The sequence below is a fragment of the Podarcis tiliguerta genome, assembly GCF_965153285.1.
Source record: "Podarcis tiliguerta genome assembly, chromosome: 9".
Classification (NCBI taxonomy): Eukaryota; Metazoa; Chordata; class Lepidosauria; order Squamata; family Lacertidae; genus Podarcis; species Podarcis tiliguerta.
The window spans coordinates 68,850,418-68,864,915 of record NC_139542.1 but is presented as its reverse complement, the minus strand read 5'-3'; the positions used below and the strand labels follow the sequence as shown (position 1 = coordinate 68,864,915).

The 14,498-nt window shown below is 45.6% G+C and overlaps 1 protein-coding gene across 5 annotated transcripts in view; it reads right to left on the bottom strand.

The window, feature by feature from the left end:
- The window catches only part of LDB2 (LIM domain binding 2), a 227,031-nt gene that overhangs the window by 31,700 nt on the left and 180,833 nt on the right, over positions 1-14,498 (bottom strand). For all 5 annotated transcript variants that reach the window (XM_083458402.1, XM_083458403.1, XM_083458405.1 and 2 more), the window contains one exon: positions 12,708-12,791. In XM_083458402.1, coding sequence (XP_083314528.1) covers positions 12,708-12,791 — 84 coding nt within the window. The remainder of the gene's footprint in view (positions 1-12,707; positions 12,792-14,498) is intronic.

Below are 14,498 nucleotides of genomic sequence, written 5' to 3'. Positions count from 1 at the left end.
ACATGGAGCACTGCAACATGGCTCCCTCTCTCTCTAGCATCAGACAGCAAAGAGAAAAAGAATAAAGGGCAATAGTCCCACTTCACGGAACACAGTAACACAAACATCCTGTCTCCATCACTTCCCACTCCGTGGAGTCAAAACATACACCGTCATGTGAAAGACAACAATCCTATGACTGCAGTCATGGAACAGGAATTCTAACAAGTTGGTGGGCCAAACTATGGTTTACCAGGACTGCAGCTCACAGCTGCTTTGTGGTCCTGTTGACTCTTGTGCCATACTGAACTAAGCTAAGGTAGGGCTTAGTGTGTTATCCAAACTCAGAATTTGGGTTAAGCTCCCTCCTCACTAACTATGAGCTTCAGCTCCTTTCTGTAGGGGCTATGCTATATGTCTACGGAGGGCGGAGGACCACACAGAGATGGAATGGGATGGAGCATCGTGGAATAGTCGAAGGAGCACTCCGTGCTGCAACATTTGGCTGCAGGTCACCCTTGCATATCCCAAATAAATAAATAAAGGACCAGATGAGCAACCTGGGAGTCATTTTGGACTCACAGCTGTCTATGGAGGCGCAGGTCAATTCTGTGTTTATGGTAGCTGTTTATCAGCTCCATCTGGTACGCAGGCTGAGACCCTATCTGCCCGCGGACTGTCTCGCCAGAGTGGTGCATGCTCTGGTTATCTCCCGCTTGGACTACTGCAATGCACTCTCCGTGGGGCTACCTTTAAAGGTGACCCGGAAACTACAACTAATCCAGAATGCGGCAGCTAGACTGGTGACTGGGAGTGGCTGCCGAGACCACATAACACCGGTCTTGAAAGACCTACATTGGCTCCCAGTACGTTTCCGAGCACAATTCAAAGTGTTGGTGTTGACCTTGAAAGCCCTAAACGGCCTCGGTCCAGTATACTTGAAGGAACATCTCCACCCCCATTGTTCTGCCCAGACACTGAGGTCCAGCGCCGAGGACCTTCTGGCGTTTCCTTGCTGCAAGAAGCCAAGTTACAGGGAACCAGGCAGAGGGCCTTCTCAGTAGTGGCATCCGCCCTGTGGAACGCCCTCCCACCAGATGTAAAGAGAAGAACAACTACCAGACTTTTAGAAGACATCTGAAGGCAGCCCTCTTTAGGGAAGCTTTTAATGTTTAACAGACTACTGTATTTTAATACTTTGTTGGAAGCCACCCAGAGTGGCTGGGGAAACCTAGCCAGATGGGTGGGGTATAAATAATAAATTATTATTATTATTATTATTATTATTATTATTATTACATTAAAAACTAAAATTATACCTAGGGTGATTGAAATGTTAAGAAGAAGCTGGCTTGACATTTGTGGCTTCTTGGCTCTGAAAAGAGCTGAATTATGTGGAATGCAGTAGGGTGATATGGGTTAGACATGTTAGACATCAGAAATGACCCAGAGCCTTACATCAGCTTAGGTTGCCAATCTCTGAGATTTATGGGAGAAGGAAAATGGAGAGAGGGGGTGTCTCCCCTAGCGGACTGGGTGGAAACTAGAGACCCTCAGTGGACACAGGGAATGGCACCTGATGGATCATCATCATCAGCATAGCCCGGCTATAACTGGAAGCTGAAGAATGGATGCAGCAGGCATGGGGGAAGAGCTAAGAGCAAAAACTCTCACCAGTCCTGGAGAACTTGCAAAGGCTAAAACCTGGGAACACCAGGAGAAACACCCAGACCTGGCAGACCTAGGTTTTACATGTTTGCTTGAGTGCTTTATTAAAGATTTTTCCATGCAACTACAGTGGTGCCTCGCAAGACGAAAAGAATCCGTTCCGTGAGTCTCTTCGTCTAGCGGTTTTTTCGTCTTGCGAAGCAAGCCCATTAGCGGATTAGCAGATTAGCGCTATTAGCGGTTTAGCGGCTATTAGCGGCTATTAAAGGCTTAAGGGATTAGCGGATTAGCTGCTAAAAGGCAATTAGCAGCTTAGTGCCTTAGAAAAAGGGGGCAGGAAGCGGGGGAAAAAACCCCCAGGAATCGCAAGACATTTTCGTCTTGCGAAGCAAGCCCATAGAGAAATTCGTCCTGCGAAGCACCTCCAAAACGGAAAACCCTTTCGTCTAGCGGGTTTTCCGTCTCGCGAGGCATTCGTCTTGCGGGCCACCACTGTACTGATCAGGACTAACCATCCCTTGTTTTTAAGATACAATAAAATCGGTCTAAGATGGGATGGCTTTAGGAGTTACTTAATGTCCCTCATACATATTTTATGTGAAACAGTCTGATCTGCAACAGAAAAAGAGGCTGTGGACCGTTAATTAAAGCAGCCCTCTACGCTCTCTTTCTGCTCTTAAATCTGTTTTCTTGGTCTAGATGAGTTACATTTCCCACCCACCCCACTCGCAGTAACAATTCTGTTTTCTTCTTCACGAATCCTGAAAGCTCCTATTCATTGCTTTGGGCTCACCACAGAGCCAGAAATCTATGACTAAATTGAAATAATGTTTACCTTGCTACAAAAAATAAAATAAAATGCATAATAAAAACAACTTTTCTTTTGCCTGCATGCGGTATGGCATTTCCACAGTGAGAAAATAGCTCAAGGGAGTGGTGAAATTAATTTCAAGAAATTGGATTTTTGTGGGTACAAAAGACTTCAGAGTGAATGACTAACTGTGGGGACATTGGGATAAGAGGAAATATTCTCATTGACTTCAACAGAAGCCGGGCTGAACTCTATTAATAAAATTTAACTTCAAATGTTGCAATACTGAAGCAGTCATAGCCTCAGAAAAAGAGGAAAATTGAAGAATTTCAGAAGGCCAGTTTCAAATATACAGTGGTACCTTGGTTCTCAAACAACTTGGAACCTAAACACTGCAAACCAGGAAGTGAGTGTTCCAGTTTGCAAACTTTTTTCAGAAGCCGAACGTGCTGCGTTTTGAGTGCCACACTTCCGTTTTGAGTGTTACACTGAAGTCTGTCTGCTTTTGCTATTTATTTTGTGGTTTTGTCTTTGCGGCTTTTTTGTTTTCTTTTTGTGACTGTGTGGAACCCAGTTCAGCTACTGATTGATTGATTGTGTGATTGCAGTACATTGTTTATTGCTTTCATTTTATGGATCAATGGTCTCATTAGATAGTAAAATTCATGTTAAATTGCTGTTTTAGGGGTTGTTTTTCAAAGTCTGGAATGGATTGATCCATTTTGCATTACTTTCTATGGGAAATTGCCCCTTGGTTTTGGAACGCATTGGTTTTGGAATGGTCTTCCAGAACGGATTAATTTTGAGAACCAAGGCACGACTGTTCTTCCAGTGCTTTGCGCCTAATGCTATTTGGACAACATTCTATGTCAAGGGTCAGCAACCTTTTTCAGCCGTGGGCCGGTCCACCGTCCCTCAATAATCCACAAATAATCCAGAGATGCATTTTCAATCAAAGGACACATTCTACTCATGTAAAAGCATGCTGATTCCTGGACCGTCCAAGGGCTGGATTGAGAAGGCGATGGGGCCGCATCTGGCCCACGGGCCTTAGGTTGCCTACCCCTGCTCTAGGTTTATCTACTCCACATGTGAGAGGGCTGGTGCTGCAGAACTGAGGATGCAATAAGTTGCTAAGAATCCTGAGCTGCTAGAATGGAGTGTTCCACTTTAGACTGTTGGTGAGTGATCATAGATCTATAAATGGAAAACCAGCACATCAGGGAGCAGCCTTGGGTGGAAGCACTCTTATTCATATGACAGGTTGTTGTTTTTTTTTAATTGGCAATGAGGTCCCCCTTCAAAAAAATGTAGCAAAGAAATCAAAAGCAGCGCCCCAACCAGCTGCTTGAAGAGGGGCAGTTGATGCCACTACTTTAGGATTCTACTATAGGATTCAGTCCCATGTTTTCGTTTAGCTTTAGTTTTTTAATCAATATGCTACTCTAGTTAGCACACCAGAAAAAAACACACCACCCAATTCTTTGGTAAAATATATTTAAATCTTGATTGTTTCCATATTAGGTTTCGGGTGCAACACTGAGCTATTCAGCACTTCTTACAAAGTTTACACTGCAAGTGGAAATTTAAGCATGCAGTCTGAAGCGCTACAGTCCTTGCTGCCTCCTCAGGATTCTGTGTGTCTCCTCATTTGGTGATACATACTGCAGACGGAGTCTAGGCCCCTGCCAGTTGGGCCGCTGGGGCAGGTAAATGTTTCACTGCTGCAGAAGGTGGAAGCACGGCCTTGAATACCAAACTCCAAAATCAATTTAATTTGCATAAACCGCCAGCGATGTTCGTGTGGGAATTTCTCCAGCTCAGAGTGAAAGCAATCCCTTACATACGGCACAAGGGGACAAAACTGTTCTGGCTGCCTCTTGTGTGCTGACCCTCTCCCTATCTGCGCTGGGGGGTGGGGGTGGGAAGGGTTGAATTCCCCCTTCTACTCCACTATAGTCCTAGCTCAGATAGCCCTCCCACCCCCCTTATTTTTTAAAGAAAAGAGACATGACCAGTTCTAATTATAATCCAATTATAACCAGCGAAAACACATTTAATGTAATGTATAGAGCAGGGGTCAGCAACATGCAGCCCATGGGCCGAATCTGGCCCACGAGGACTGTTTTGCTGGCCCACGAGCTTCACCAGAACCGAGCCGCCCACTCAGCAAGTCCCCTACGTGCTGTGCTAAACCAGCGCAGGGACACACCAAGCAGCGCCAAAAATTGCATCTGCACACACGCAGATACCAGAAATCACTTCTGTGCATGCCTAGACACCAAAAGTCGCTTCTGCGCAGGTGCTATTTTCGGTGTCTGGGCATACGCAGAAGCGATTTCCGGTGTTGTGCTGCGCTGGCCCGGCCCACGGATTATCTCCGTGGGAGTGATCTGGCCCATGGCCGGTAAGCCTTGCTGACCCCTGGTATAGAAGCAGAACTAGCGGGACACCCATGATTTCAAAGTAATTTATCAAGACGCTTAAAAGGGGGTCTAATTCTCTAGTGGAAATGCAAACTTGAGCTTGAAATGTACCTCTATAGGCTAAAGGTGGATGGATCGTGGAGTGAGTGTATACGGGGCTTTTTAAAAAGAGTAATTATACGTGGATACATTCAGTCATGTTCATCTGTCCACCTGCAGAACTGATTTAACTCCTCAGTGAGAATAAGACATGGCGTAACACAGGGGTTGCCAACCTAGATGGCAGCTGGGGGAAAAGTCTCATTAAACATCCTATCAAAAACCCACAATACACGGCTGGTTCTTCCTGCTCAGTACCTGTTTGCACTGGCCCAGTCTCTGCTACATAGACCCTGCCTCCTTAAACATTAAATATGTCAATTGGCGGAGAGTAATGGGCTACCTAATCAGGGACACGGGTGGCGCTGTGGGTAAATGCCTCAGCGCCTAGGGCTTGCCGATCGAAAGGTCTGCGGTTCGAATCCCTGCGGCAGGGTGCGCTCCCGTTGCTCGGTCCCAGCGCCTGCCAACCTAGCAGTTCGAAAGCACTCCCGGGTGCAAGTAGATAAATAGGGACCGCTTACTAGTGGGAAGGTAAACGGCGTTTCCGTGTGCGGCTCTGGCTCGCCAGAGCAGCGATGTCACACTGGCCACGTGACCCGGAAGTGTCTCCGGACAGCGCTGGCCCCCGGCCTCTTGAGTGAGATGGGCGCACAACCCTAGAGTCTGTCAAGACTGGCCCATATGGACAGGGGTACCTTTACCTTTAATGGGCTACCTAAGGATACCTAATGAGTTTTAAGCTGAAGTAAGATTTGAAGTAGGGGACTTCCTGGCTCAAACCTCACCACCTTAACCTTCCTGCACCAGAAAGTCCAAACTTCACCTGATTACCATAAACATGAAAATAAAATGAGGAATTCTATCAATCATACTGCCCTGAATCTAGAGAAAAATGTGGGATTTGTGCCAGTCCTAGAGAAACTGAGCCTTACATAAAATATTCTAACAGTGCAATCCTATGAAGAAAGTTCCTGAGGATTGAAACCTAAGAGTTTGTTGTTCTGATTTATGCTCTTCTCTAAAATAAATTTGGTGCTATCTTAAACATGGATCCATAGTAACAGTAAAGCAGACCTTTCTCACAATTTTGTTGCCTTTGAATTTTTTTTTTAATGGAGTGTGTGGGGACAGAAATTGCACCTTCTTATTCTCTTGGTTGCTTCTATTGAATGCTTCAGAGATTCTTTTCATCTGTAGTTTCAGTGTCATCCTCTTTAATTTTGACCTCCAGAGTTCACCTTTAATCAGCTTGGGTTCTCCTACACAATATACCTTGTCTTGGGGGCCAACTTAAACCAAGACCTCTGCACCCTTCAGAATATCCTGCCTATCAAAGCCTGCCTCAGAAATGGCAATAGATTTCATTCCTGCTTGTGTTGTGTATCCTTAATGCCCTTAACAAACAGCTTTATTTCTGCTGTAGCAATTCTACCTCTTGGAATTATATTTTTTTGCCAGCATAGCTTCCCAACTACACTGGTGTCAAAAAAGCAGGAAAGATCATTCGTGGAGTCATCACTGTAAAAACCCCAAACCCAAATCCTATCAATTTCCAAACCCTTTCCATTGATTTGCTCCAAGCTATCTCATTCCCATGGACTGCAAGAAGATCAAACCTATCCATTCTGAAGGAAATCAACCCTGAGTGCTCAACTGGAAGGACAGATCCTGAAGCTGAGGCTCCAATACATTGGCCACCTCATGAGAAGAGAAGACTGCCTGGAAAAGACCCTGATGTTGGGAAAGATGGAGGGCACAAGGAGAAGGGGATGACAGAGGACGAGATGGTTGGACAGTGTTCTCAAAGCTACCAGCATGAGTTTGACCAAACTGCGGGAGGCAGTGGAAGACAGGAGTGCCTGGCGTGCTCTGGTCCATGGGGTCACAAAGAGTCGGACACGACTAAATGACTAAACAACAACAATCTCATTCTCCCTCTAGCTCAGGTTCTCCCTTAGAAATATATATGAATTAACTTTCTTACGTTTTGGGCTCTGAATTTTTTTGGGGGTACTATCTACAACCTAGATAACCCATCTTAGATGCATCTGTTTAGTCACACCCTGCCTAAGCAACAGACTGTCACAAACCCTGACTGCACCTAACTAGATCAGATACAGCTGGATGTATACACAGCTGGGCTGCAAAAGCAGCCTGAGGAGGACAACTCAGCCTTCACCTGCACAGAAGGCAAGGGGTGCGGTGCTGGAGGAGAAGCAAGAAGCAGCAGCTGCAAACTCTGGAACAACGAAGAAGGAATAACATCAACACAACTTCAGAGCAGCAAAGAACACGAAGAGGCAGATTTAAAGTGAGGACGGTTAAAATAGAGGACTGGAAATAGAACAACCACATAGTTCTGGACACTGAAGAAACCCTGAGGAGATGGAACCTTGTCCAGAAAATTTCGGATAGAGATAAAATCTGTACAATTAAGCTTCTCAAGAACCTTACAATGACAAGAGCCTCAGACCTCCTTAACAAAGAAGAATTTTGAGAAAACCTTGGGGCTCTGAAGGAATATTGCCAAAACCTTCAGGGGCTACAGACTAGGAACATTGCTTTCTCCTAGGAGTGGGCTCAAACAGCCACCCCCAATTCACCACCACTCATTGTGCAAATGGCAAAACGGGGAGGCTAGTTTTTTGTTTATGGGGCAGCAGGTGGTTCTGCTGACACCTGAAATGACTTTCAAAATGGTTTTAGGGGCTTAGTCCATTGCTTGGACTACTGCAATGTGCTCTACGTGGGGCTACCTTTGAAGGTGACCTGGAAACTACAACTAATACATAATGCAGCAGCTAGACTGGTGACTGGGGGCGGCTGCCGAGACCACATAACACAGGTCTTGAAAGACCTACATAGGCTCCCAGTACGTTTCCGAGCACAATTCAAGGTGTTGACCTTTAAAGCCCTAAACAGCCTCGGCCCAGTATACCTGAAGGAGCGTCTCCACCCCCATCGTTCTGCCTGGACGCTGAGGTCCAGCGCCAAGGGCCTTCTGGTGATTCCCTCATTGCGAGAAGCAAAGCTACAGGGAACCAGGCAGAGGGCCTTCTCGGTAGTGGCGCCCTCCTTGTGGAACGCCCTCCCATCAGATGTCAAAGAGATAAGCAACTACCTGACATTCAGAAGACCTCTTAAGGCAGCCCTGTTCAGGGAAGTTTTTAATGTATGACATATTAGTGTCTTTTTGGTCTTATGGAAGCCGCCCAGAGTGGCTGGGGAAACACAGCCAGATAGGCGGGGTACAAATAATAAATTATTATTATTATTATTATTATTATTATTATTATTATTATTATTATTTTGTGTCCCCACCCCCTTTCTGTAAATAATGCTTGCTTCTTCATTTATTTCTGCATCCTATGATTAGGTGAATGGGGTTCCCAGTTAAAAGAATATGATGTCCACGGAGCACCTCATATTTTAGAAATTATGCACAACCCCAAATAAAAATTTTAATGCTCCCAGATATAATTGTCTCAAAAATAGTGTACACAACTGTATTGTAGATACAGAATGAAGGCTATAGTCTACACTTGCTTAACAGTTCCCTATGGCAACCAAAGTTTATCTCCTATTGCTTTTGCGGTTGGCTGCCTCTGCTTCTGCATAGTTAACTACTTTAGGCTTGGAGAATAAAAATGATTTGTTCTGGCCATCAGTGGAATTTTTCTTAAGGATTATGACCAACATTTGCAATATGCAATATGCAGTGAAAGAAAATTTGATGCCTTTTATTTGCATAAATTTAAAAACCTATTTAAAAGCATATTAAACAATGTTAACAAGTCAAAAATATTTGACTAAAATAATGTGAAGTGCTGACTTTTAAAATCGCTTCTGTGCAGGATATAGCTTTGTGTATGTCAATTGAGGAGACTGTTTGCTTCCAAGTACATAAAATGAAATCGCTGCCTCCCCTGCCCCCAAAATATATACAACTACCTTAACCCCAGTCCTCCAAATTCACTATCTGTTCCCCTCCATGTTTATGTAGCCCTGTGTCAGGGAACCAGAGGCTCTCCAGCTGTTGCTGAACAAAGACTCCCATCATCCCTGATCAATGATCGTGCTGGGTAGGTCTGATGGAAGTTGCTAGAATCCCAGAAATTGCCCACCCCTGCCGTTATATAAATGGTATTGCATTTATCTAAGTTTCTGATTACCCAGCCTGTGAGGTCCTTTTGTGACACGGAGACTATTCTAACACTGAGGTCCATCATCTGCTTCTCCCCTAGATAGGTCATCCCCTAGATCAGGCATAGGCAAACTCGGCCCTCCAGATGTTTTGGGACTACAACTCCCATCATCCCTACATAACAGGACCAGTGGTCAGGGATGATGGGAGTTGTAGTCCCAAAACATCTGGAGTTTGCCTATGCCTGCCCTAGATACACACCCACATTGAATAAGGTCTTGCCCCCTGCTATGTTCCAAGGGACGCGGGTGGCGCTGTGGGTAAAACCTCAGCGCCTAGGACTTGCCGATCGCATGGTCGGCGGTTCGAATCCCTTCGATGGGGTGTGCTCCCGTCGTTTGGTCCCAGTGCCTGCCAACCTAGCAGTTCGAAAGCACCTCCGGGTGCAAATAGATAAATAGGGACCGCTTACCAGCGGGAAGGTAAACGGCGTTCCGTGTGCTGCGCTGGCTCGCCAGATGCAGCTTGTCACGCTGGCCACGTGACCCGGAAGTGTCTGCGGACAGCGCTGGCTGCCGGCCTATAGAGTGAGATGAGCGCACAACCCTAGAGTCTGGCAAGACTGGCCCAAATGGGCAGGGGTACCTTTACCTTTATGTTCCAAGTCTACATCTAGAATGAACACCTAGTTCAGTCCTCAACTGGGGAAAGTTAGGATTAAAGATGCCTTAAGGTTGCTAATCCCACCCTTCTCTAATTCTTGCTTTCCAGTTTTAATAGGGACATAGAAGGTGACCATGCAAAGCAACTAGAATTGAGTATGGATCGTTAATGCTCATGGAGCTGCACGTGCTGCTAAAATTATGACTTGTCTACTGTACCTTCTCTTTTTTTACAATCTATTTGGCATATCTTAAGACTTTAGCTAATCTGCCATTTTGCATTTGCTTCACAGTATTCTGCACCTGAAGACAATTTGCATTTTAAACCCTGCCACACGAACCCAAAATTGACATTTCGGTATGTACATGGCGAGACCAGAGAAGGGAACATCCTTAGCGTGTAAAAGAGCAACCCTCAGACGCTCTGCAAGGATCAAACTGCAATGGGAGAAAATTCGTTTTTCCACCACCATAAACACATTATAGCCAATGCAGTACAAACTCGGGGAAGGGACCAGAAAGGAGAAATGGTTTTGGAATGGTGTTCCTGCCTTAAGAACTGAGTTTTGCCTTCTCACCATGGCCCTCTTTAGACATAACCAAGCTTAGCATCTGAGTAACCGAGAAAGCGAGGCTAACTCAGCCATAAAGCCCAGCTGAACGTTGCTATGTGGAAGCACTGGGGAGGGTTTTCTCCAGGCTCATCTACACTAATTTTCCTCAGAGTTTTCTAGGCACAAGTCTGCACTTTCCCAGTCCATGCCTGAAGTTTTTTTGGGGGAAGGGGTGGGTGGAGGCAGGGCCGAATTTAGGTTTGGTGAGGCCCTAAGTTACTGAAGGTAATGGGGGCCCTTTATAAGTCGTCTTTTGTCAACAACAAATTGTTGCTGTTGTTTGTGTTGAATATACAGTGGTACCTCGGGTTACATACGCTTCAGGTTACATACACTTCAGGTTACAGACTCCGCTAACCCAGAAATAGTGCTTCAGGTTAAGAACTTTGCTTCAGGATGAGACAGAAATCGTGCTCCGGCGGCGCGGCAGCAGCAGGAGGCCCCATTAGTTAAAGTGGTGCTTCAGGTTAAGAACAGTTTCAGGTTAAGTACGGACCTCCAGAACGAATTAAGTACTTAACCCGAGGTACCACTGTATGTCATACAGTAATTTATGGACCTAATGGGTATCTAAAGCCATTTACACATAACAAATAGGAGCCTACACAACACTGTTTCTGTATGAAGGTTTTATTTTATTTGTTATTTCATCTTATATTTTAGAAATGTACATCCAGGTTTTTCCCCTCTAATTTTTTTGGGGGGCCCCAAGAGAGTGGGGCCCTAATCTATAGCCTGTTTAGCTTATACATAAATCCGGCACTGGGGGAGGGGGCTGCCCTACAACTTTCCTCACAAAAAAACCCTTCTCTTTTAAATATTTCTGCATTGCAGGGGGTTCGACGATAAGATCCTCAAAGTCCCTTCCAATTCTATAAGATCTCTGGTGGCCATTTGTTGCTTATATGATAGGCCAGTCACAAGGAAGGCAAGTCCTGGTGAAACGCCCTCTGCAATCCATGGAAAACCCAAATTGCTGCTTGTTCCAATTCAACATGGAAGAGTGGGTTTTCCTGGGGAAAGCAGTGGGGCAAAGAACCATTACTCGGATATGGACTGTGAAAGTGTGGGCCTGCGTCTAGAAAGCATGGGGCAAAGCATGGATGAAACCCCTCCCTTCTGAGATATACCGTATTTTTCGCTCTGTAAGACGCACCAGACCATAAGACACACCTAGTTTTTGAAGGAGGAAAACAAGAAAAAAAATATTCTGAATCTCAGAAGCCAGAACAGCAAGAGGGATCGCTGCGCAGCAAAAGCAGAAATCCCTCTTGCTGTTCTGGCTTCTGGGATAGCTGTGCAGCCTGCATTCGCTCCATAAGATGCACTCACATTTCCCCTTACTTTTTAGGAGGGAAAAAGTGAGTCTTATACAGCAAAAAATACGATAACTGGCATGGTCTCTTATGAAATTTCAGCACCATCTGAAGATTCAGGTCTTAGTGCCTGAGGCTGTTCACAATTGCTCTAACTATTGGTGGTGTGTTTTGATATCTCCTGCCTTGTTTTTAAGCTCTGTTGTTGCTAATGTTAAAGTTCTCTGTGCGGAATTGCTTTGGAAATCAAGGGCTGGCTTAAGATACTTTTATTTTTTTTAAAAATCAGTTGCACACGATGACGTTGCTCACAGTTGTGGGCAGGGGATGTGGTCGACAACTGGCTTGCTGCACCTTGTGGATAGCATTGATGGTAGCTAGCCAGCTAGCCAGCAGCAGCAGCACACTGTCACAGTGCTAACTGAAGCATCCCCTACCTCCACTGCTGTTTCCTGATGGATTTCAAGACCCAAGCAATTCCTGATGAATTTTCCTCCATCCACAACTGCACTGCATTGCTGGCTGACAGCACTCATAGCAAACCGCTTCCCATACGTGGCTGATAAAATAATAGAGGGGCAGGAGGTCAAGAGCTGGTGTGTGGGTGGATGTGCTAAATATTGATCTGAAATCATCAGCCAGATGTTGAGCTGCAGGTCTCTCTAGACTTATAGTTTTGAAATACTGTTGTGTTTCGCCAAGGAGATGCTTTCTCAGGCAAAGTTAACTAGTGTTTTCATTACTCCCAACCTTCAAGGGACTGCCTTCTTTCTGTTCACTTCTGTTCCATATTTACCTGGCTAGACACGACCCTGGAAGAGGAGCTGAGCAGAACAGATCCCAGGTTCCCCAGGAAACTGGTTTGAAAATGAAGGGAAATTATGGGGCAGGGGCCGTGACAGAACTCACATGGTCTTTAGGCTACAGAAGAGCTTCTGAGGGCTGTGACAGTAACCTTTTCAAAAATTGCTCATGGTAAGCTTACCCTGAGGTAGTTGAGGGTGAAGTTAGTGAGACCCATGCGGGTGATGTTTTTGGACAGCTGTTCCAGCACCTGAGGGTCTTGTGCCTGTAACGGAAAACAAAGAGACAGTCTCATGCTCATGTGAGAAAGAAATGCAACAGTAACATTATAAATCAAGGACATGCTTAAAAAATTGGCAATCCTATCTGAAAGCAAGCTGCCAATTTATAAAAAGCATCCAAGATTTTATACTGAACATTAGACACTAATTCACTGAGAGAAGGAGAGTGCAGTGCCCATTTCATTTCAAACACTGGGTCATTAGCAATGGCACTGCTAAGCTTTTTTGAAAATCATACTTTAGACTAGTCGTTATATCAGGAAACCTTACTAGCATTGTCGTCTCCACACTGGAGTAAAGGGGCTAAAAATGAGAGTAGTGTCTTGTTTTGAGGTCATTTAGTTCTTTTATGACCTCAAAACAAGACACTACTCTAGTTCTTTTATAAGGGATGTGGGTGACGCTGTGGGTTAAACCACAGAGCCTAGGACTTGCTGATCAGAAGGTTGGCGGTTCGAATCCCCGCGACGGGGTGAGCTCCCGTTGCTCGGTCCCTGCTCCTGCCAACCTAGCAGTTCGAAAGCACATCAAAGTGCAAGTAGATAAATAGGTACCGCTTCGGTAGGAAGGTAAATGGCATTTCCGTGCACTGCTCTGGTTTGCCAGAAGCGGCTTAGTCATGCTGGCCACAATGACCCAGAAGCTGTATGCCGGCTCCCTCAGCCAACAAAGCGAGATGAGCGCTGCAACCCCAGAGTCGGTCACAACTGGACCTAATGGTCAGGGGTCCCTTTACCTTTATTAGTTCTTTTATGGTATGGGCAAGGTTTGAACTAGGACTTTCTTGGATCTCAGCTTACTCTGCTGCACAAGAGCAAGGATTTGAATTCCACTGCGGGAATAATTCCCATTCTCCTCAAGGGTTTCTTACACACATTACCTCACAGTAGCATAGCAACTAAGTGTTAGTGAAACAAATGGGGGGGGACCCTACTATAAAAATAGTTACAGCCTTACAAATTTCCAATGGAAAAAAGAAACTCCCTAATTAATATGCTCGAGAGCAAAAGCAAACATGCAGATAACGTTGGGATGCTAGAATTCATCTACTGGTGTAGTATGGTATCACCAGACGCGGGTGGCGCTGTGGGTTAAATAACAGAGCCTAGGACTTGCCGATCAGAAGGTCGGCGGTTCGAATCCCCGTGACGGGGTGAGCTCCCGTTGCTCGGTCCCTGCTCCTGCCAACCTAGCAGATCGAAAGCACGTCAAAGTCCAAGTAGATAAATAGGTACCACTCCGGCGGGAAGGTAAACGGCGTTTCTGTGCGCTGCTCTGGTTCACCAGAAGCAGCTTAGTTATGCTGGCCACATGACCCGGAAGCTGTACGCCGGCTCCCTCGGCCAGTAAAGCGAGATGAGCTCCGCAACCCCAGAGTCGGTCACGACTGGACCTAATGGTCAGGGGTCGCTTTACTTTACTATGGTATCACCAACGGAAAGCATGTGAAATGTGCAGGAAGAGAAAGCAGGAAGCAAACTAAGACTAATCCCTTTTTTGTACAGAGGAGTAACATGGGCCTGGAGCAACAGTTGGGACAATGCTGGCGATACTCTATATGGGTGCTGCAGAGTTCAGAAGGATGCAATTAACCAATGCACTTCAAAACTCTTTCTGACATGTGCTGATGTACCCTTGGAGCCCAGCTGGGCAAAAGGTAACTCATGCAGAGATTGCCGACATCTGTGTAA